The 24,862-nt window shown below is 45.3% G+C and overlaps 1 protein-coding gene across 2 annotated transcripts in view; it reads right to left on the reverse strand.

Moving 5' to 3' along the window:
- Positions 1-492: 492 nt before the first annotated feature.
- LOC310777593 (unconventional myosin-Ic-like) overlaps positions 493-24,862 on the reverse strand; it is a 112,807-nt gene continuing 88,437 nt past the window's right edge. For both annotated transcript variants that reach the window (XM_083637967.1, XM_083637966.1), the window contains exons 12-32: positions 24,415-24,520; positions 20,216-20,296; positions 19,865-19,956; positions 19,576-19,670; positions 19,349-19,395; positions 18,315-18,395; positions 16,969-17,074; positions 11,811-11,928; positions 10,713-10,826; positions 10,475-10,551; positions 10,242-10,310; positions 9,032-9,116; positions 8,610-8,769; positions 5,554-5,637; positions 5,363-5,456; positions 5,025-5,080; positions 3,670-3,805; positions 3,384-3,454; positions 3,140-3,237; positions 1,925-2,024; positions 493-1,166 (exon numbers count right to left, since the gene is read on the reverse strand). In XM_083637967.1, coding sequence (XP_083494093.1) covers positions 1,140-1,166; positions 1,925-2,024; positions 3,140-3,237; positions 3,384-3,454; positions 3,670-3,805; positions 5,025-5,080; positions 5,363-5,456; positions 5,554-5,637; positions 8,610-8,769; positions 9,032-9,116; positions 10,242-10,310; positions 10,475-10,551; positions 10,713-10,826; positions 11,811-11,928; positions 16,969-17,074; positions 18,315-18,395; positions 19,349-19,395; positions 19,576-19,670; positions 19,865-19,956; positions 20,216-20,296; positions 24,415-24,520 — 1,897 coding nt within the window. In that variant the 3' untranslated portion in view covers positions 493-1,139. The remainder of the gene's footprint in view (positions 1,167-1,924; positions 2,025-3,139; positions 3,238-3,383; positions 3,455-3,669; positions 3,806-5,024; positions 5,081-5,362; positions 5,457-5,553; positions 5,638-8,609; positions 8,770-9,031; positions 9,117-10,241; positions 10,311-10,474; positions 10,552-10,712; positions 10,827-11,810; positions 11,929-16,968; positions 17,075-18,314; positions 18,396-19,348; positions 19,396-19,575; positions 19,671-19,864; positions 19,957-20,215; positions 20,297-24,414; positions 24,521-24,862) is intronic.

Here is a 24,862-nt window from a genome sequence, read left to right on the forward strand (position 1 = left end):
CATACCGTCTGTGAGCCTACATACCGTCTGTGAGCCTACATACCGTCTGTGAGCCTACATACCGTCTGTGAGCCTACATACCGTCTGTGAGCCTACATACTGTCTGTGAGCCTACATACTGTCTGTGAGCCTACATACCGTCTGTGAGCCTACATACCGTCTGTGAGCCTACATACAGTCTGTGAGCCTACATACGTCTGTGAGCCTACATACCATCTGTGAGCCTACATACCGTCTGTGAGCCTACATACCGTCTGTGAGCCGTCTGTGAGCCTACATACCATCTGGTATGTGAGCCTACATACCGTCTGTGAGCCTACATACCGTCTGTGAGCCTACATACCGTCTGTGAGCCTACATACCGTCTGTGAGCCTACATACCGTCTGTGAGCCTACATACCGTCTGTGAGCCTACATACAGTCTGTGAGCCTACATACCGTCTGTGAGCCTACATACCGTCTGTGAGCCTACATACCGTCTGTGAGCCTACATACCGTCTGTGAGCCTACATACAGTCTGTGAGCCTACATACCGTCTGTGAGCCTACATACCGTCAAGCCTTGTTCGACGAATCTCCACGCTTCCACAACAAGTCATCCGCCCCAGTTAGGAAAGAAGTGTCAGGAAGACAGTCAAGCTTATTACCCAAGCAGGAAAAAAAAGACTGAAAACATAAAAACAGGAAAGGTAAAGCAACAGGCGACAAACGAACCCTGATTTTCATCAATAACAACCCCCTCATTCTCTCTGTCATCATCATCGATCTCTTCCTCTGACGCTTCCCTCGTCGTTTGCTTGGTCATATTCCCAAATTAAGCACGATACACACACAGTGGCGCGAGAAAATTGCACCGAAATATTTTCGTTATTCCTTGGCTTCATATATAAAATCAGAATATTCAAAACGGCAACAGTATTAATCCCAAAAAATATAATATATAAACATAAATATATCAATTAGTTTCGCTGGACTTTTTTTTATTTTCTTAATTGGAAGCGCACGCCATCCTGTGTGGCGACAGCTGGCATCTAATTGGCTTAGGCAGAGCGGGGTCTGCGGTCGACTCGTGTGATTGGTGGGTAGGAGATGTCAGGCGGATGGAGTTCCTGGTGGGGGCGACGTGGCCAGATGTGGCCATCATCTGGAGTTCAGCCTGGGCGCCGTCTGGGGAGGAGACATGAAGAAGCAGATAGTAAACATCTTGTCCCGACCAGAGATGTGGTTTCACCCTTGGCTCAAATATGGACGCAGCCACCCTGACGTCAGCCATTGTTTTGTGGACTCCTGTTTTGAAGCCTCGACTTTGGCATTTTGACCATCGCCATCTTGGTTATTTGGAGCCAGAAGCAGCTAGCCTGAGGCCAGGGGGTTTCCCACAGAGCCGCCTGCTATTGGTCCGTGATCAGCGAGCTTCGTGATCACTGGACAGGCGACCTGTCAATCACGCCACAAAACATAGTCTGCTTTATTGTCTAGATTACTCTAAATGGGACCATAATTTACAAAATGAACATGAAAGTGTTAATATTGTGTAAATCATGTGCGAAGTAGGGTCATTTTCCATTGGCTTCCATACAATTAGACTTCTTTTTTGGAGCCAGGGGAGTCGCCCCCTGCAGACCAGTTGAAAGAAAGCAGGTTTAATGAACTTCTGGATTGGCATCATTTTTCAGAATTGGAGGATGCCCTTTGGGTCAGTCCCATTCATTGTCAATGCCACCCCCTAGTGGCAGAAAGTCAACATTACAGTGTGACTAACTAACGGATGGACAAAAGTTTAAATTTTTAAGGTGCCTATTACAATTACAAGTTAATAAAATAAGCAACCAATCAAAGCTATTGTTGTATTTAGGTAGCATTACATGTAAAAACAACATGTGATGTGACTGAATTAAACAGGATGGTTTAGCCCACTGACTCACCACAGACAGGTGTCCATTCTTGGCTTTGGCCACCAGTAGCTCTGCGCCGGGGGAGAAGTCTATGATGCCCTCTTTCCCTGGACCGCATATGAAGGTTATACTGGAGGAGGAACACAGGGACAGGAAGACACCATTACATACTGGCTGAACTCCAGTCTGCCACCAGGAAGCTATGACGAGCGCCAAGATACTGGAGCCTCTAGACCAGGCTGGGTTCACCAAACTTAAGAATGCCACGGCCCACTTTGAAATGTGAAAATCTTCAGGGGCCCACCCAACACCTTTAATAACAACTCTGATCAACACACCAGACTAGGATGAGGTTTTCCCCTATTTTGTATTTCATTAACAGAGCATGTGAACTTGGGCATAGGGCAAAGTAATAATCCATCCACATACAAAAATGGAGGCAAAATACCCAAAAGCCAGATTGCCAACATGTTCTCCCCCCATACTCATCGGACGACCACATGATCACTACATGACCTCGCAGTCAAATCGCCAGTACATGTGAGAATTGTTTCAATTGTTGGGTAAACAACATTTTTGGGTAAAATAAAGAGCCTGGTCTTCTACCTGCTCTATTTGTAAAGCGCCTTGAGATAACTTTTGTTATGATTTGGCGCTATATGAATATAAATTTGATTGATTGATTGAAAGGTATTTGTGTGCATAAGACGTTTGTTGAGACAAAAATGTGATGAGCAACAACCAATCAATCAATCGACAAGCTATTAATGCTAATTAGGGTGTGAATAATGCTACCTTATCTGTTTGGGGGAGACTTGTGGGTACCCATTTTCGTTCACATATCTTGAGGTGAGAAGTCAAGGGACCCCTTTGAAATAGTTTTTCCCTCGTCAAAATGTAGCCTACCTTTGGAGTGTTATTTAACCCTCTTCCCGAGAAGCAAGCATGACATGGACCCGATCAATGCCCTCGGTCTTCTAGTTTCATATCATACCTGTATCTTCACTCTAGCTTTAAAACTGAGCCCGCTACAGCCATTTGATTGGCCGCTAAATTCGGGAGAGTTGGCAGACCCACTTGCAGTACCTCCACGGCCCACACTTAGGGAATCACTGCTCTAGGCAGCAGATTTTCTAGTCAAGTTCTATGAATCAAAAGAGTGGCCAAGTGTGGGCATCAAAACCAGGTTTCCCCCCCCCCCAGGCGCGTGCCTCCTGTCTCTGTGCTGCCCTTGCGCTTTCTCACCTGCCCTGGTTGATGTTGATGTTGCTCATTTTGTCGGCGCAGATCGCCACCTTGGTCAAGGTCTCGATCACATGGTCGCTCTGCAGAACCACGTCTCCCTGGGAGGCAACAGGCGCACAGTCACAACCACACAGTCACAACCACACCACATCTTATTCCTACACACGCAAATAAACAACATGGTGCTCTTTTTGTGATGGTGTCTTTCACGTTTATGATGTAAACAACATGTCTTTCGCTTCACCTTCTGCTTGTTGTCTTCACTGGGCACGTGCAGAACGAATAAGCCGTCGCTGAGAGAGCTGACCGAGACGCCTGGGAGAGAACGGAGCAAAGGATTACGAATGGAACAGCGAGGAGCAGGAAAATCACAGGAGAGAGAACTGAGTTATCCCTATTTTTCAAGGTCAGAGAGCAGGAAATCACTCATATTGATGGTGTAACGGAAAAGTAATATAACAAGTAGCCCAAAAGAGAAATAATTCTCCCTTCTTTTAGCAAAACACCCATTTCAGTTGTTGACCTCTGACCTTTGAGAGCTCCGTACTCGATGCGCTGCTTGAGTTTGCCGTCCTCTACGATGATGGCACTGTTGGCGGTCAGCAGCAGCTGGCGCGGTCGCGCCTTGTAGCCCTTCCTGTCGTACTTGGTGACTGGCACTGCATACTGGAGGAGGAGGAAGAGGAGGAGGAGAAGGAGGAAGAGGAGGAGGAGGAAGAGGAGGAGGAGGAGGAGGAGGAGGAGGAGGGAGGGCACAACTTAGTCAACTCAAGACAGAGTCCGAAATCCATGTCAGAAATCTCTAACACCGGCTACATATGCAGTCATACATGGAGTAAGCAGTTTTTCCACCGTCCCTCTCTGACTTTACACAGACAGTGAAAACTACAAGTCAAAGCAGTGAGGTGCTTCCGTGCTACAGTAACCTGTGGGAGTAAAAGCCATTTCACACCACGTGTGAATTTCCGTGCGGATTATTCACATGGAGATTTAGAAAAAAACATTTTGTGGAAGGTTGCACACTCAGCAGACAGCTCTACTCGCCTGATGCGGCCGGTGTCCATTTCTCCAAACTGGGACCGCGCAGGCTGCATTCTACTGCATGTAGTACACTGACTGTCGGCAAGCACCTCCTCATACAACCCCACAACAAAACATCTGAACTATCCCTTTAAGCCAGCAAGGATCCCCCCCCCCCATTTTTATCCCCCATTAGTGCTAATTTTAATTAATTTATCCTGGTTGCTGCTCCACCCTCTGCCGATCTGGGGAGAGCCGAAACTGGCTCCATGCTTCCTCCGAGACATGGGCAGTAGCCAGCCGCTTCTTTTCACCTGACAGGGGAAGCTTCACCGGTAGGACATAGCACGTGGGAGGTTCACGCTATTCCAACCAGTTCCCCTCCCTCCGAACAGGCCCCCCTAACGACCAGAGGAGGAACCACATCAGCGACCAGGATATTGCATGTTTTGGTGAGGGGTTCCTATATGAAGGAAACCCCCAGGGGGCATGGGGAGAACATGCAAACTCCACACAGAAGGGCCCTTTAGACGACCCCACGCGGGCGGCGGGCACTCCAGCATGCGGACGGGCGCCAGCAAGGAATGTTAAACAGGTTTTTCACAATTGTAGTATGAGCTCAACCTCAACTCTAACACAGTTATGATGTTTATACTCTATATGTTGACCCCAAACCAGCTTGAGTAACAGGATTATTATTCTCTGTGCACAGTCACTAATATAATCTCCAACAACACATTTGCCTTTTTAGGGATCAATAAATGACTACAGTCTAGTAAGTAGTCCAACCAAATCCACATCCAAATCCCATTCCTATGTGTCAGGAAAAAAAATCCCCAGTGACTGTACTCCAGTCTCCACTAACCTTCATCTTCTCACTGCCCAGAGCCTGCAGCACCTTGGGGTTGATCTCCTCACCATCTAAAACAACAGGGAACACAAGCTGTTAGAATACGTAGTGTGCAATACAAAGCCCCACACCTTCTGAAACATCAAGGACTTTCCAGGCCAAATTCCCTCAAATTCAAGGACCCAAAACGGCATAGTTTTAGACACAGATCAAGTCTAATTACTGTTACAACACTGAGAATTTGTATAATGAGAACTAGCAGGGTAAGTTACAGAAGCTCAGAGACAATAAAACATTTCAAGGAGCTGTCGGAAGCCTGATCTTGGTGTAAATAACTGTAAGAACGCGTTTACTCAGTCTTGTGCTGACGAAAAGTTTGGGCACGCTCTGCGGGTAGTTGTCCTTCTTGTCCTTGAAGATCTCACTGGCTATCATCTTCTGCTCCATCTGTACAGACAGAGTGGAAGAGTCAGTGAAGGGAGGAGAAGACTAGACACAGAAAAGCAGCAGAGCAGACACTGTATGTAATGTATGCATCATTTACCTGGTGCTTCCATTCAGGGCTGATCTTCTTGCAGTAGCTCCACACCATGTTCTGCATGCACAGCTTGCGCAACTGCTCTGATGCCTGGAGACAGAGGGGGGAAGAGCACAGACTGTATAACTGATCTGATGCCTGGAGACAGAGGGGGGAAGAGCACAGACTGTATAACTGATCTGATGCCTGGAGACAGAGGGGGGAAGAGCACAGACTGTATAACTGATCTGATGCCTGGAGACAGAGAGGAGAAGAGCACAGACTGTATAACTGATCTGATGCCTGGAGACAGAGGGGGGAAGAGCACAGACTGTATAACTGCTCTGATGCCTGGAGACAGAGGGGGGAAGAGCACAGACTGTATAACTGATCTGATGCCTGGAGACAGAGGGGGGAAGAGCACAGACTGTATAACTGCTCTGATGCCTGGAGACAGAGGGGGGAAGAGCACAGACTGTATAACTGCTCTGATGCCTGGAGACAGAGGGGGGAAGAGCACAGACTGTATAACTGATCTGATGCCTGGAGACAGAGGGGGGAAGAGCACAGACTGTATAACTGATCTGATGCCTGGAGACAGAGAGGAGAAGAGCACAGACTGTATAACTGATCTGATGCCTGGAGACAGAGAGGGGAAGAGCACAGACTGTATAACTGATCTGATGCCTGGAGACAGAGGGGGGAAGAGCACAGACTGTATAACTGATCTGATGCCTGGAGACAGAGAGGAGAAGAGCACAGACTGTATAACTGCTCTGATGCCTGGAGACAGAGAGGGGAAGAGCACAGACTGTATAACTGATCTGATGCCTGGAGACAGAGGGGGGAAGAGCACAGACTGTATAACTGATCTGATGCCTGGAGACAGAGGGGGGAAGAGCACAGACTGTATAACTGATCTGATGCCTGGAGACAGAGGGGGGAAGAGCACAGACTGTATAACTGATCTGATGCCTGCAGACAGAGGGGGGAAGAGCACAGACTGTATAACTGATCTGATGCCTGGAGACAGAGGGGGGAAGAGCACAGACTGTATAACTGATCTGATGCCTGGAGACAGAGAGGGGAAGAGCACAGACTGTATAACTGATCTGATGCCTGGAGACAGAGAGGGGAAAAGCACAGACTGTATAACTGCTCTGATGCCTGGAGACAGAGGGGGGAAGAGCACAGACTGTATAACTGATCTGATGCCTGGAGACAGAGGGGGGAAGAGCACAGACTGTATAACTGATCTGATGCCTGGAGACAGAGAGGGGAAGAGCACAGACTGTATAACTGATCTGATGCCTGGAGACAGAGAGGGGAAGAGCACAGACTGTATAACTGATCTGATGCCTGGAGACAGAGGGGGGAAGAGCACAGACTGTATAACTGATCTGATGCCTGGAGACAGAGGGGGGAAGAGCACAGACTGTATAACTGATCTGATGCCTGGAGACAGAGGGGGGAAGAGCACAGACTGTATAACTGATCTGATGCCTGGAGACAGAGGGGGGAAGAGCACAGACTGTATAACTGCTCTGATGCCTGGAGACAGAGGGGGGAAGAGCACAGACTGTATAACTGCTCTGATGCCTGGAGACAGAGGGGGGAAGAGCACAGACTGTATAACTGATCTGATGCCTGTAGACAGAGGGGGGAAGAGCACATACTGTATAACTGCTATGATGCCTGGAGACAGAAGGGGGAAGAGCACAGGCTGTATAACTGCTATGATGCCTGGAGACAGAGGGGGGAAGAGCACAGACTGTATAACTGCTATGATGCCTGGAGACAGAAGGGGGAAGAGCACAGACTGTATAACTGATCTGATGCCTGGAGACAGAGGGCGGAAGAGCACAGACTGTATAACTGATCTGATGCCTGGAGACAGAGGGCGGAAGAGCACAGACTGTATAACTGCTCTGATGCCTGGAGACAGAGGGCGGAAGAGCACAGACTGTATAACTGATCTGATGCCTGGAGACAGAAGGGGGAAGAGCACAGACTGTATAACTGATCTGATGCCTGGAGACAGAGGGCGGAAGAGCACAGACTGTATAACTGATCTGATGCCTGGAGACAGAGGGCGGAAGAGCACAGACTGTATAACTGCTCTGATGCCTGGAGACAGAAGGGGGAAGAGCACAGACTGTATAACTGATCTGATGCCTGGAGACAGAGGGGGAAAGAGCACAGACTGTATAACTGATCTGATACCTGGAGACAGAGGGGGGAAGAGCACAGACTGTATAACTGCTCTGATGCCTGGAGACAGAGGGGGGAAGAGCACAGACTGTATAACTGATCTGATACCTGGAGACAGAGGGGGGAAGAGCACAGACTGTATAACTGCTCTGATGCCTGCAGACAGAGGGGGGAAGAGCACAGACTGTATAACTGATCTGATACCTGGAGACAGAGGGGGGAAGAGCACAGACTGTATAACTGATCTGATGCCTGGAGACAGAGGGGGGAAGAGCACAGACTGTATAACTGCTCTGAAAAATGAAGAATATGGTCGTGAATATTTGTATAGACGTTTTTCACAGAATTGTGTTGCTAGGGAACAGTTTGGAAGCTAGCTTATGTCCTGTCAGTTATTGTACTAGCAAACACTGCAACAGGAAGTAAGCTGGGGTAAATTCTGAATGTTGATGTTGTCAAGTTGAAACCGTCTATATATTGTTAACCATACCTTAATGGAGAACTTCACAGAAAAACGATGCTGGTCTATTTTGGACATGATCTCACACATATCTGAAAACTGTCAACAGTTTTGCAGCCATTCATTTAGTTTGACAGTTATTGAGAGTTGATTTGAGTTAAGTTATGGACCAGTGATGCCATTTGTGCATGAATGACATCACTGGTCCACAACTTAACTCAAATCAACTGTCAGTAACTGTCAAACTAAACGAATGGCTGCAAACCTAATTACAGTTTTCAGATATACTACTACTGATTTTGTAATGATACAAAGCTGGTTGAGAATTGGCGGAGTGTTCCTTTAACTGTATGGAGTTGTACTGTAGGCAGTAAAAAGGACAGTTGTACTATGTGCTGTAGTGTGCTGTGACCTCGCTGAGGGCGGCTGGGGGCGTGGGCCAGCTCTTGTCCAGGACGGTCTTGGGCAGGTTCCGGTGCAGCTTCATGAGGAAGGCGTAGCGGACGTAATCCAGGAAGTACTCGTTCTCCGGACAGCGCTCCTGGTGGCGGTAGATGAAGCCCTTAATGAACCTGGGGTGGTGGAGAATGACAAGAAATCAACAAGACAAAGGATGTGTATGGAAGGTCTCAATGTGTTGGAACAGACACAGGTAAAAGAGAACAAGAAAGATGATACTGTATTGGAGAGTTATCATTTTAACTAAAGTAACAATACTTGTATTTGAGTAGGATTTATTGTCAGTAGTCTTTCCAAGCCTGGTTTTCAGAGTCAACCACTTCACATGACGAGTATATTGTGCCATCTGCTGGCCTAACCTGGTATGAGCCGTACCTGCGGATAGTATCAGCAGCCTGCCTCCTGCGCTGTGCCCTCCTCCTGGCCAGGATGCCCCTCCACCACGCCTGGATCAGGATAGCTGACGAGGCACATCACACACACCATAACTCACGGTTACACACTAAAACTACCTGGGCTTTAGGGACACCGTCAACCAGAGATACTCACAAGTCATTTTTTGCAAGTCCAAGTCAAGTCAGAATCAGAATCACTTTTATGGCCACAACATACAAGATTACATACGAGGGATTTGTCTTAGTGTAAGTATGCAGCGTAGCGGTCATATCAATATTCAGAGATAAAAGGAAAATACAAAAAATATCTAAAAGCCAAAATCACAACATTGCAAGTGCAGTCCAATATACAGTATACAATATATACATGAGTAGGAGGAGTGTTAAGTAGGCATTAAATATGATTTTACAGTCCAAGTTAAATAGGCATTCAATAGGAATTTACATTCCAAGTGGTGTGCAATGTAGTTACCAAGAGTGATCTAATGGAGTCGTCTCAAATCTTTGTTCACAAGTCCAAGTAAAGTTTCAAGTCTCTTATGGATGAGTGTTCTATCATCTGCTGGATGCCATCCGGTCTGCTTAGAACACTGCATAGCTAAAACTAAGGACTTTAAAACCTGTACTGTATTATCATTACTCCTTATCTATTAGAATACAGCATCAGCTTGATTAGATGCTGCACTTGTCTTTAGAGATAAGATGTTATTTTAATCCTGTATATTTGCACCATGTTACTTTTTCCCCATCAGGACACAAAGCCTGTACCTTCTGGCAGAGGGACTAACAATGAAAATCAGTCTTGTGACTGCAATTGTCGTGCATTTACATTTTGCTAAAATGTGCATTAATGTACACTGTCCCCTATTGAACAAATAAAATTGAATTGAATTTAATTTAATTTAATTACATTATTAGACATTTACTGAATGTTAATGCAACAATAAAATAAAATAAAATAAAATAAAATAAATACATTAATAATTGTTCACAAGACCCAAATCTCAAGTCCAAGTCAAGTTTCATGTCTTTGAGGACAAGTCTCAAGTCAAGTCTCAAGTGTGACTTAAGTGCGACAACAAGTCCGAGTTGCAAGTCCCCATCTCTGCCGTCCACAGAGAGGTCAAAGAGAGGTCAAGAGGTCAAAGCATGGAGGAGATGCAAAACGAAGTCAACAGACGTTCCCTCACCTGAGTTTCTGAGTTTTTGGAATTTGGTCTTCTGGCTGTAGCCTCTCCATCCTGCCTGCAGCTTGGTGGCTGTGGGACGGAAAGGCGAGAAAAAGAGGAAGAAAGAGAGAAATGGACTAAATCAGTGGGAAAACATGTTGGGAATAGAGCTGCTATCATATTCCATAATCAATTCCAGTTACAAACATTAGGAAGAGATAATCTGCTGTGTTGTGTACTGAGTGTACTCTCACCAAGACTGTGTTTCCTGGTCTCTAGTGCCTCCTCAGTGGCAAATAAGGTCTTTGGGAAACGGATGAAGATCTTGGATCTAGAATGTATAAAAAACAAAATAAGTCATTGATGAGTAACAGTAAAACGTTTTCTCTTAAAACCCTGGAATGAACATGATTTGAGCCAGCAACAGTATTTGGCTCATATGGAAGTATACATTTTGGTATCTCTCTCTCTCTGTATGTGAATGTTGCTGACCTGCCCATTTTGTACTCCTCAGGCTTGTATCCCAGGTGTTTGACCAGTGTGGAGACTCCTTCGGACAGCTTGCCCTCCCAGTTGGGCCAGGTGTCTGGACACAGAGACTTATACCTGGACAGATGCAAGGCACACAGACATGTTTGAGTGGAAAAGTAAACAGACAGTGGACACTGTGTTGGCAGGGTGGACTGGTGCTTAGAGAGTAGTCTCGACTCCCTCCCAGACAATTGGAGATCTCCAGTCCACCTACCAATCATCTGGCTACTTCCTGTCAAAAGTAACAGTTTGAACGGCGGTGAGAACGGCTGCTAAACAAACCTACGGCCCTTTGTCAAGTTACCCAAAATGATGCTCCCTCCCCTGTTATCCTCTGTACTGTAGTGAAACAAACAGCAGCAAATCACTTTGTAACACGCAGAGAACTTTAAAACATGGAAAATGGATGTCCCGAGCAACGATATATTATTTGATTCTGTTTTATCCATTTACAAGCCCACAACTTCTGCATGTCACCGCCCCTTCTGCACGAAGGGCCGCCCTAAACACTCTGGATTGGTTCTGCGATGCCGTTTTTTTTTTACTCTCAAATTGTTTCCACCCAGTTTTAACAACGAAAGCTGGGAGAAAGTTCTCAGCCTCTAGTCGAGCGACGTGGATAGAGACTGAGACAGTTTGTCGGCAGAATATCTCAAAAAGTTATGAATGGATTTGCATGAAACTTTATAGAAAAATCGGTCATGGGCCAACTTAGAACTGATTAACTTTCCATTCCCACTGGCCAAGAAGGGGCGTGGCAATGGGCGTGGCCAATCACAAAAAGGTGCCTAACTTCCACACGGATTCACATAACACCACAACACTTTGTAGAAAGGTTGGTGGAGATAGGCCCTCTAGTGGCCTCGAGTTGTTTGTCTATCGGAGGATTTGTATTGTCTTTTTGTGTTTACATTATGCCTACATTATGCCTACATTATGCTTGCCTACTCTGGGTTTTTCCACTAGATTTGGAATTCATGTTGCCAGACCGACCGGTGTACTGGCTGTTGTATGCGAGTACTGGAACACACAAGGGCACAGACAGATATAGCTGATCACCTCTGTAGGAAGACCTCGTAGCGCCGTCTGTAGGCGAACCCGGCTCTCCTCACCCTCAGGTTCTCCATCAGGCCCAGGTACTTGACCTGGTGACGGATCAACACCTCATCGAACCGACCTGGCAGAGGAAGGAAGGAAGAGGGGGGGGGGGGAGATTTAGCAACACAGAGTTTAGCCAAACTCAGAAAAATGTCGGCGGGAATGAACGAGAGAAAACCAGTAAATGCTAAACAGCGAGTGTAGGAGTGAGGGAAAACAGAGAAGACAGTATGAACCAAACAAAAGAGCAACTGTGGAGGCAAACAAAGGCTAGCTCAATATACTGACAAGAACACCGAGACTCACACTGTGGCCAAGCTCTTTGTTTTGCCTGAGAGTTAGCGAAAGCACGGGATTAACGTTCATGTTCCTGGGAAAATAGATCAGCTGCTTGAAGGGCGCTTATAGGAATTGCGACTGTACACGAGGCTGCCATGAAAACTATCTAACAATATGGCCACCGCATGATGTGTACAGAAACAGAAAGTAGAAGTGCCTGAAAGCTCCATGCTATGTGACAAACAGAAATGAAAAAGAATCATTTCCACTACATTGATAAGCTTTGCCATCCTTGGCAGGTACGTTTTGGTAAATCACATATTAGGTGCTGCTATCGGTATTGGATTGGATGGGATAGTGGTGAGGAGGAAATCCTGATACCCCATGGTGTCCATGGTGTCCTGATACCCCATGGTGTCCTGATACCCCATGGTGTCCTGATACCCCATGGTGTCCGCAAAGTCTGGGAAAAGCAGCTTCATTATTGGTTTGGCTGCCAGTTTCACCTTTGATTCCAGACTTCTTCGGACACCTTTGAAAACATTGTGACACTTCCCCATATCTGCCAGGCATTAACTGAATATGTGACATGAGATGTTGAGTTCCTACCTGCTAACTGAATGTGACATGAGATGTTGAGTTCCTACCTGCTAACTGAATATGTGACATGAGATGTTGAGTTCCTACCTGCTAACTGAATATGTGACATGAGATGTTGAGTTCCTACCTGCTTGCATTAACTGAATATGTGACATGAAACGTTGAGTTCCTACCTGCTAACTGAATATGTGACATGAGATGTTGAGTTCCTACCTGCTTGCATTAACTGAATATGTGACATGAGATGTTGAGTTCCTACCTGTGTTGGTGTAGAGATGGTTTGCACCCTGTTTGGTGGTCCACCGGTTTGTGAAAAAACCATGTTGAGCATGTTGTATAACCCGATTGCTCAACCACAGTTTGTCGTCAATATGTTTTTGGGAAAATATGGTCGTTCATCAAATTGATGTTCACGGGTCAGATTGGGAAATAACACTGAAGGCCAAAAATTATGTTTGGAGGATCATCTCCGAGACTCCGATCATCTCAGAGACTGTGTCTCTGAACATTGAGCAATATTCTGTTGACTGGTTTTGTCCTGAAGCAGTAGAGCCAGGTCACGATGACTTTGGCATAGAGCTAAGTGACATTCTTGCCAGGAAAATGTGTTTTGACTGACCAAGAGAGTATAAAACATGACTTCACTAAGACACTGTTGGGGCTTTTTCACACATACTTCGCCTTCTGTGAGAGCATCCTTCTGCTCTCACAGAATCTATCATCTGTATCATGCTACTTTTTGAGAATAAACCTCACTTTGGAGAAACGATATCGGACTGACTTCTCATTTGAAGAACATTGCATTTCATACAGATAAACCATATTAGGGTTTTCATGTTTTGTTTTGAGAAGAGGGGGCAGGAGCTCAGGAGTGGAGCTGCCTTGTTAGGACAGATAGGCCGTGTCAGGAATTTAATACCCGACACCTGCTAACTGAATATGTGACATGAGATGTTGAGTTCCTACCTGCTAACTGAATATGTGACATGAGATGTTGAGTTCCTACCTGCTTGCATTAACTGAATATGTGACATGAGATGTTGAGTTCCTACCTGCTAACTGAATATGTGACATGAGATGTTGAGTTCCTACCTGCTTGCATTAACTGAATATGTGACATGAGATGTTGAGTTCCTACCTGCTTGCATTAACTGAATATGTGACATGAGATGTTGAGTTCCTACCTGCTAACTGAATATGTGACATGAGATGTTGAGTTCCTACCTGCTAACTGAATATGTGACATGAGATGTTGAGTTCCTACCTGCTAACTGAATATGTGACATGAGATGTTGAGTTCCTACCTGCTTGCATTAACTGAATATGTGACATGAGATGTTGACTTCCTACCTGCTAACTGAATATGTGACATGAGATGTTGAGTTCCTACCTGCTAACTGAATATGTGACATGAGATGTTGAGTTCCTACCTGCTAACTGAATATGTGACATGAGATGTTGAGTTCCTACCTGCTAACTGAATATGTGACATGAGATGTTGAGTTCCTACCTGCTAACTGAATATGTGACATGAGATGTTGAGTTCCTACCTGCTTGCATTAACTGAATATGTGACATGAGATGTTGAGTTCCTACCTGCTTGCATTAACTGAATATGTGACATGAGATGTTGAGTTCCTACCTGCTTGCATTAACTGAATATGTGACATGAGATGTTGAGTTCCTACCTGCTAACTGAATATGTGACATGAGATGTTGAGTTCCTACCTGCTTGCATTAACTGAATATGTGACATGAGATGTTGAGTTCCTACCTGCTTGCATTAACTGAATATGTGACATGAGATGTTGAGTTCCTACCTGCTAACTGAATATGTGACATGAGATGTTGAGTTCCTACCTGCTAACTGAATATGTGACATGAGATGTTGAGTTCCTACCTGCTAACTGAATATGTGACATGAGATGTTGAGTTCCTACCTGCTTGCATTAACTGAATATGTGACATGAGACGTTGAGTTCCTACCTGCTAACTGAATGTGACATGAGATGTTGAGTTCCTACCTGCTAACTGAATATGTGACATGAGATGTTGAGTTCCTACCTGCTATCTGAATATGTGACATGAGATGTTAAGTTCCTACCTGCTTGCATTAACTGAATATGTGACATGAGATGTTGAGTAACAACCTGCTTGCATTAACTGAATATGTGACATGAGATGTTGAGTTCCTACCTGCTAACTGAATATGTGACATGAGATGTTGAGTTCCTACCTGCTTGCATTAACTGAATATGTGACATGAGATGTTGAGTTCCTACCTGCTTGCATTAACTGAATATGTGACATGAGATGTTGAGTTCCTACCTGCTTGCATTAACTGAATATGTGACATGAGATGTTGAGTTCCTACCTGCTAACTGAATATGTGACATGAGATGTTGAGTTCCTACCTGCTTGCATTAACTGAATATGTGACATGAGATGTTGAGTTCCTACCTGCTTGCATTAACTGAATATGTGACATGAGATGTTGAGTTCCTACCTGCTAACTGAATATGTGACATGAGATGTTGAGTTCCTACCTGCTAACTGAATATGTGACATGAGATGTTGAGTTCCTACCTGCTAACTGAATATGTGACATGAGATGTTGAGTTCCTACCTGCTTGCATTAACTGAATATGTGACATGAGACGTTGAGTTCCTACCTGCTAACTGAATGTGACATGAGATGTTGAGTTCCTACCTGCTAACTGAATATGTGACATGAGATGTTGAGTTCCTACCTGCTATCTGAATATGTGACATGAGATGTTAAGTTCCTACCTGCTTGCATTAACTGAATATGTGACATGAGATGTTGAGTAACAACCTGCTTGCATTAACTGAATATGTGACATGAGATGTTGAGTTCCTACCTGCTTGCATTAACTGAATATGTGACATGAGATGTTGAGTTCCTACCTGCTAACTGAATGTGACATGAGATGTTAAGTTCCTACCTGCTTGCATTAACTGAATATGTGACATGAGATGTTGAGTTCCTACCTGCTTGCATTAACTGAATATGTGACATGAGATGTTGACTTCCTACCTGCTTGCATTAACTGAATATGTGACATGAGATGTTGAGTAACAACCTGCTTGCATTAACTGAATATGTGACATGAGATGTTGAGTTCCTACCTGCTAACTGAATATGTGACATGAGATGTTTGAGTTCCTACCTGCTAACTGAATATGTGACATGAGATGTTGAGTTCCTACCTGCTAACTGAATATGTGACATGAGATGTTGAGTTCCTACCTGCTAACTGAATATGTGACATGAGACGTTGAGTTCCTACCTTCTAACTGAATATGTGACATGAGATGTTGAGTTCCTACCTGCTAACTGAATATGTGACATGAGACGTTGAGTTCCTACCTTCTAACTGAATATGTGACATGAGATGTTGAGTTCCTACCTGCTAACTGAATATGTGACATGAGACGTTGAGTTCCTACCTTCTAACTCAGGGGTTCCCAAACTTTTCCGACCAAGTACCACTACGTACCAAACCAAATTCCCCAGGGACCACTTCCACTGCGTATGCCCCCTCCCCCCCCCCCCCCCCCCCCACACATAAAATAGAATTTGCGGATTTAACCATGCAATAGCAGCAGAAAGGCTAAATAATATTGTTAAGGCTACTAGCTGGTTCAAAATGGACACTCACTCTCACACACACCTGCCAACATTGGCTGTGAAAAAGAGGACGCCTTTGAAAAAGTTTTTTCCCCCTTGCCAAAATTTAGGATAACTTTGGAGTGTTATTTAGCTACCTTCCTGACAAACTAGCAGGACATGGTTGGTACAAATCGATTCCTTATGTCTTCTAGTTTCATATGATACCAGAAACTTCACTCTGGCTTTAAAACTGAGCCTGCTGCACCCTCTGAAAGTAAATGTTCAAAATTGTGATGTTTCCCAAATATCGCGATATTTCCGAAAATCGGCCCAATCCGGCAACTGCTCAGGGTTAATGTGTATGTAAAAACTGTTGTCTGTAGTAAAAAAAAAAAAAGGCAATTCTCTGGTGGACCACCAGGCGGAGCCCTGCGGACCAGTTTGGGAACCAATGTTCTAACTGAATATGTGACATGAGACATTGAGTTCCTACGTGCTAATTAAATATGTGAGATGAGATGTTGAGTTTCTACCTGCTAACTGAATATATGGAGACATTGTCTTACCTGCTAACTGAATATGTGACATGAGACGTTGAGTTCCTACCTGCTTGCTTGGAGTCATTGGGTTTCATGCAGCGGACGTAGGACGGCTCCTTGGACATGAGGATCTCCATGAGCTTCGCCAGACTGGCTTTGAACTGGGTGGCCGCCTGGAGGGGCGACACGACGACAGAGAGAGAGAGAGAGAGAGAGAGAGAGAGAGAGAGGGAGTTACTATCACCCTGCGAGGGGATGGAGAGACGAGCAGACGGAGGACAGGAAAGGAAAGAGTGAAGAGAAAGTAGACTGACGAGAAGAGAAGAGAGGAAAGATGAGAAAGAGGAGAGAGAAGCGAGCAGAGGAGAGGAGAGGAGTGGCTAGTGTGACTGGTAGCCCAGCGCAGACTGAACACCGATTCTAGTGTGGAGGACCGGGACTGTGTGTGTGTGTGTGTGTGTGTGTGTGTGTGTGAAGGGCACACAAGTGTCAGGGCATTCCTCAGAGAGAGGGAGGCGGCAGAGAATCCCCATCAGACTGCCCACCGCAGGCTGGAGGGGGAAACACACCACTGTTTGTGCTTTGCTGTGAGAAAACATGCCAGCAGCTGAAGTGGGCGACGTCCGATAGCGCAGCTGTTGCCCTCAACAACAACAACAACTGCATCATCACAGATCCACTCAACGTGATCTAAGAACAGGAGGGCAGCATCACAAACTGCCAGTCAGATGCGCCAGAGCCCCATTCTAAGAACGAAGCGATCAGACAATGCACAGCACAGGACCAGCCTTAGCCTGTGAGGAACACTGCCTGTTTTACCCTTTGTAAAGCGCTCCCTGTCACACTCCATCACCATGGGACCACCATGGGACCACCATGGGACCATGGATATTGTTCAGTCTCAGCCACTGTACAGTACGCAGCCTTTCCATCTGAATGAGATGATGTCTCGTTTCTTATGCTACCTTTTTCTGTGTCGACAAGCGCATGCATCCAATTTCTGCTTTTATCAAACTGTAACATACTGTAACATACTGAAACATAATGTAACATACTGAAACGTAATGTAACATACTGAAACATACTGTAACATACTGTAACATACTGTAACATTCTTACCAAATATTGTGATCTTTCATTGTACTTGAGATACAACTTGAGATCTCTATGGAAGTATTGAAATGTGTGTAAGGGCGTACGAGTGTCGGGGCATTCCTCAGAGACAGAGGCGGCAGAGATATCCCCATCAGCCCGCCCACCTCAGAGGGAAACACACCGCGGGCTGTGTGTGTCTGTGAGAAAACATGTCTGCATGTAGGAGAGCATGGTGTCACACACACACACACACACGCACACACATGCACGCACACACACATACCCGTGCGCATACACACACAGAGCAAGGTATCTCACCGTATCTGGGCGTTTCTTGTCAGTCAGCTCCTCCCTGTCGAAGCACTGGGTCAGGATCTTGTTTTCTGACATACACATAACCTGCGTGTGCACACATACACACACACACACACACACACACACACACACACACACACACACACACACACACACACACACACACACAATGTACATTGAAAACGGTCAAACACTATAGACGGTTTTAACTTGACAACAAAAACATTAAAGTGGAGGAGTGACCATTCCGTGAAAACCGTCTATACAACTGTCCCTTATCTGACATGTTTTATTCTTCTTTTTGTCATCATACTCTTCCTCCTCCCAATATATTTCCCCCTTGTCTGTTCTAAACTCAGACTCACCTCTTTCTGTTCTAAACTCAGACTCACCTCTTTCAAGTTCCTGTCTGTTCTAAACTCAGACTCACCTCTTTCTGTTCTAAACTCAGACTCACCTCTTTCAAGTTCCTGTCTGTTCTAAACTCAGACTCACCTCTTTCAAGTTCCTGTCTGTTCTAAACTCAGACTCACCTCTTTCTGTTCTAAACTCAGACTCACCTCTTTCAAGTTCCTGTCTGTTCTAAACTCAGACTCACCTCTTTCTGTTCTAAACTCAGACTCACCTCTTTCAAGTTCCTGTCTGTTCTAAACTCAGACTCACCTCTTTCAAGTTCCTGTCTGTTCTAAACTCAGACTCACCTCTTTCAAGTTCCTGTCTGTTCTAAACTCAGACTCACCTCTTTCAAGTTCCTGTCTGTTCTAAACTCAGACTCACCTCTTTCTGTTCTAAACTCAGACTCACCTCTTTCAAGTTCCTGTCTGTTCTAAACTCAGACTCACCTCTTTCTGTTCTAAACTCAGACTCACCTCTTTCAAGTTCCTGTCTGTTCTAAACTCAGACTCACCTCTTTCTGTTCTAAACTCAGACTCACCTCTTTCAAGTTCCTGTCTGTTCTAAACTCAGACTCACCTCTTTCTGTTCTAAACTCAGACTCACCTCTTTCAAGTTCCTGTCTGTTCTAAACTCAGACTCACCTCTTTCAAGTTCCTGAACAGAAGGTCGTTGTTCTTGTCCAAAAATCCTGAGGACGAGAAAAGCTTGAATTGACATTTTCGTAGCTTGTACTGAGCAGATTCAGCTCTACACATGTAATACACCAATATCACTGTTTTACTGCGGCAGTTAAGTTACATCTACTGTTGTCTCCAGCTGCACACACACACACACACACACACACACACACACACACACACACACACACCGTTGACATTGTAGTTGACCTCTCCAGCGTAATGCAGTAGTCTGAACTCATCCCGACCCATCACCTTCCGGGTCTTTCCATCAGCCAGCTTGTGCCTATAGGGGAACGCACGCACGCACGCACAACACACACACACACACACACACACACACACACACGCACACGCACACGCACACACACACACACAGTATTAACATGTTAAACACAAAGCAGGAACACTGTTACATGTAAACGTAACAGTGAACTGGTTTAGAGATACTAGTGGCAGTGAAGGTGTTACAGAACTAACGTGACAAAGTGCGCGTGTCCTCCTACGGTGTCCTCCAGCTTCTCCAGGAAGGTGATGTCACTGGCATCTCCTGGCCTCAAGCACTCCTCGTCCTGCAGAGAGAGAGAGAGAGAGAGAGAGAGAGAGAGAGAGAGAGAGAGAGAGAGAGAGAGAACATATCAAGATCAACAAAAAGCATTTGTCAGAAGAGATTTGTGCTCTCATTTCTCAGAAGCTCCACAGTGAAAGGTGAGTTGAAACGGATCATTCCAAAGACAGTAGAGAAAGAGAGAGAGAGAGAGAGAGAGAGAGAGAGAGAGAGAGAGAGACATAGAGAGACACAGAGAGACAGCGAGAGCAGAGTCTCATTACCAGAATGGAGATGATGCCCTTGAACTTCTCCTCCACCAGGTCACAGATGATCTTGTTGTTGAAGTATTGAACCGGCTCCCACTGAGAAACACAACCACATTATACATCATTTCAAAGTCAAGCCTATTGATCTGGCATTGATTAGCCTCACCTGACACAATGGAAATAGTTCCATTTTCCTTTAAAAAGGACAATACCAGGAAGGAAAAGCAAATCCTCTAACTGACTGACAAACTATGGTTGGGCTCATATGCATTTTTGAAGGTTGATAGATTCTGCTTTTTTTGGACTGAAGCTGCCAAGAGCTGATGCTAATTATAATGATTCAATAACGTTAAATATGAACATTTTCATATCAAGAAATCGGCCAAAATCACAAGACGGTATTCCGTTTTTCCACCAGAATGTGAGATGTTAGAATGGACAGAGAAGCCTGTCTTTATTGGTCACAGACACAGAGGCAGAGGCTCTGTGAAATGTATCTTCCACATTTGACCCATCCTGGCGCGTCCTCCTCCGTGGTCAGGCCGGGAGCGGTGGGCAGCCGCAGTGAAGCGCCCGGGTGGGGACCAACTTCCTCCAACTGCCGCTGGTCAGACCATGATCTTCTGCATGTTTTTTAGTGGGGGTCCATAGTGATGTTATATGGAGGAAACCCCAGGGGAGCACAGGGAGAACATGCCCTTTTCACGAGATAAGCCACCTGGGCACCAGGCACAGCAAACAGCGTCCTAGACGGGAATCGAACGCAGGACATTCTTGCTGCGAGGCAAGAGTGCGAGACGAGTGCGCTATCACTGCGCCACCGTGGCCCCAATTGTTTTAGGGGGAATTGTATTCTTGTCAGCATGGAAATGAAAAGCCTCTGAAATGGAGCATTTTTAGACCATGGGGCACTAAACTAACTCTTCATTGAAACGCAGGATATTATTAGCTTACAAATGATGTGTCACACATTGACATCTGAAAACAGTTGAAGAAGATGTGCTTATTTGAATGTCCGCAGGCTTTAGCTCAGGAGGTAGAGCGGGTCGGCCAATGACGCAAGGGTTGGCGGTTCGATCCCCGTTCCCTCCCAGCTGCTGTCGCTGTGTCCTTGGGCAAGACACTTAACCCTCCTTGCTCCCGATGGTGTGTAGGCACCCTGCGTGGCAGCCTGCCGCCATCGGTGTATGAATGGGTGAATGTAGACTATCTACTGATTGTAAAGCGCTTTGGATAAAAGCGCTATATAAATGCAGGCCATTTACCATTTACCATTTACCTAAAAGCAACATTCGGTGAAAATCACCCAAGTTGGTGAACAAGCTTGGTTTGCCCAGAGTAAGCTTTGTTTGCTAACAAATCATAAGTATTTAGTGATCCTGGTGTTTGTGATAGCGAGCGCATTCTTCAACATCTAAACATCTAAACATGCATAATTCACCAATTGTATAATACATGTGTCATAAGAAAAAAAACATCATATCCATCATATTGAAGGTGGGTGAGGCTGACTGCTCGCTATACGATTTTTCCATGAAAAGCGAAGCGTGGGCCTGAAGCATCAGTCTAACCCGCCCCCGGGTGCAAACACAAACACAAACACTTTTCTAAACCGTTTGATGACTATGAATGACATTATTTGCAGAACTCCAGGAATCCTGGAATTCAGACACACGGCTCAGCCACCCACCCACCCATATGAGTGTACACACACACACACACACACACACACACACACACACACACACACACACACACACACACACACACACACACACACACACACACAGAGTCCAGCATAGCAGTGTTCTGGTCCTGTTGATGATTCCTCATAGTTTCCAGTGAGATGAGCGGGAGCTGATGAGAATGGCCTCTTTGAGGTGACTGAACAGACTGTGCCCAGTGCTTTTCTATCACACTGCATCACAACAGGCTCTTGTCTCAGCTCAGCACAGCAGAGACGAGAGCAACCAAACGCTGGGACAGAGAGAAAGGAGGAAAGGCTGAAGGTAGGAGAGGAGGAAAAGTCCAAATACACAATACACTAATATACTCAGGGTTTTTCAGTTTTCAAGCCCAACTCCCTCCAAATCAAGCACCCAACACAGCAGTGTTTGAGACACGGATCAAGGTTTCATAATGAGAACTAACAGCTTTACAGAAGCTCACAGACAACCATTAAAGAGAGGCTTGAATGTGTGAACTGTGCTGCTGTGTACACTTTAAAGGAACACTCCGCCCATTTTCAACCAGCTTTGTATCATTAGAACATCAGTAGTAATGTATATCAGAAAACTGTAAACGGTTTTGAAGTCTGTCATTTAATTTGACAGTTATTGAGTGTTAAAGTGTGGACCAGTGACATCACTGGTCCACACTAACTCAAATTAATAACTCATTAACTCAAATCAACTCTCAATAACTGTCAAACTATTCATCATTCATCTAGTTTGACAGTTATTGAGAGTTGATTTGAGTTAATGAGTTATTAATTTGAGTTAGTGTGGACCAGTGATGTCACTGGTCCACACTTTAACACTCAATAACTGTCAAATTAAATGACAGACTTCAAAACCGTTTACAGTTTTCTGATATACTACTGATGTTCTAATGATACAAAGCTGGTTGAAAATGGGCAGAGTGTTCCTTTAAGTGAAAGAAAATATATATATGTCAAATGAACTTCAATTTCTATTTTTGCACAAAATATATAAATCCATGCACTTTCAATGACCCATGTCCTGTCGGAACCCTGTACACTCCATATGCTGCCCATACTTTGTTATCCAAAACATTATTTTTATTCTTGCTCTCTCTACAAAAGAGCACTCTTTTGTAGAATTAATTTTGAAATGTAATTTCCTTAAAGGCTATCAATTAATATATCTCCTGTGGTTAAACAGAAGAATGTGTACTGTAGCAGTAACAGTGCCAGGGTCTGATTCCTCCTGGCTCTGCCCCTCCTTAATAAAAGCGTCCACAAGATGGCAGCGTGATAAATCACAATGCATTGCAATATTAAAAGCACAGGACTTCCTGCATTGCAGAACACAGCTGACATAGAATGAGGAGGAGGTCTTTGGACTCGTTTGGAGAGTCCAAACCCTGGCTGAGGGAGGAGGAGAGCAATGAGGGAGGTGAAGAAAGCAGAGAAAACCCTGGCTGAGCTGAGACAATATTTCACCGGCCACCGTCAGCATGTGTGTGTGTGTGTGTGTGTGTGTGTGTGTGTGTGTGTGTGTGTGTGTGTGTGTGTGTGGCAGCATGTGTGTGTGGCTGGCAGCATGTGTGTGTGTGTCTAGTTTTCATATTTGGTAGCCTAGGTCATGTCCATAAGCTGGTTGTGAGAGGCCTTCAGATGGCTGGTCTCCCAAAGAGAAGGGCCAAGCAGTTAGCGAGATATTGTTCAATATCTATTATTATCGGCAGCCGCTCAATATGGAGGAGGCGCTGCTTTTTGTACCCATGAAGTGGATACTGACCGCTATCTTGCATTACAGTATAACTGTATATATCAACCTGCCATGTTATCATCCTGTGTGTTTCTTATGTGTATGCATTATTGTGTTTGCCGTCTGGGCATTCATGTAACTGACTGACTCCCAGCAATTGACTGCACTATTACTGTTTATGTCCTTTGCATACTTGTATTTATGTGGACATAAATACATATTTCAAATGTGTGTGGCTGGCAGCATGTGTGTGTGTGTGGCTGGCAGCATGTGTGTGTGTGTGGCTGGCAGCATGTGTGTGTGTGTGGCTGGCAGCATGTGTGTGTGTGTGGCTGGCAGCATGTGTGTGTGTGTGTGTGGCTGGCAGCATGTGTGTGTGTGTGGCTGGCAGCATGTGTGTGTGTGTGGCTGGCAGCATGTGTGTGTGTGTGGCTGGCAGCATGTGTGTGTGTGTGTGTGGCTGGCAGCATGTGTGTGTGTGTGGCTGGCAGCATGTGTGTGTGTGTGGCTGGCAGCATGTGTGTGTGTGTGGCTGGCAGCATGTGTGTGTGTGTGTGTGTGTGTGTGTGTGTGTGTGTGTGTGGCTGGCAGCATGTGTGTGTGTGTGTGTGTGTGTGTGTGTGTGTGTGTGTGTGTGTGTGTGTGTGTGTGGCTGGCAGCATGTGTGCGTTGGGTTGTCGTATGATAATAAAGATAACTTTGACTTTGACAGAGATGGAGTGATGGAGACAGTAGGATGGGAGCTGTGTGTAGTGTACTGACCGTGATGCCCTCAGCCTCGTACTCCTCCTGCTCAGACTTGAGGGTGAGCTCGATGAAGAGCTGCTGCAGCTTCTCGTTACAGTAGTTGATACAGAACTGCTCGAAGCTGGAACACAGAAGAGCAGCGGACACATCAGGCTCTGACCAACGTGGACTTTTAAAGACAAGTCCAATTTCCTCCTGTTTCTACTGCTTCTACTTCCCTATCTTCCCTCTCCTAGCTTTGCCAAAACTGTTACTAGGGTTGGGCAGGATCTATTTTACTTTTATACGTTTAAAACTTCCCAAAATTTCCCCATCTGATTAACAATCACATCGTAGGGCTTGGATGGAGCCAGCAAATTTTGTTTCCCACGAAGGCGAGTGCATTGCATTTAAAATGTTTTCACACAATGACAAAAATGTGACGTTCCAGTTTTATTCTCTGAGCAACATCAGAAAATGAACA

This window comes from Poromitra crassiceps (assembly GCF_964638095.1).
Source record: "Poromitra crassiceps genome assembly, chromosome: 5".
NCBI lineage: Eukaryota > Metazoa > Chordata > Actinopteri > Beryciformes > Melamphaidae > Poromitra > Poromitra crassiceps.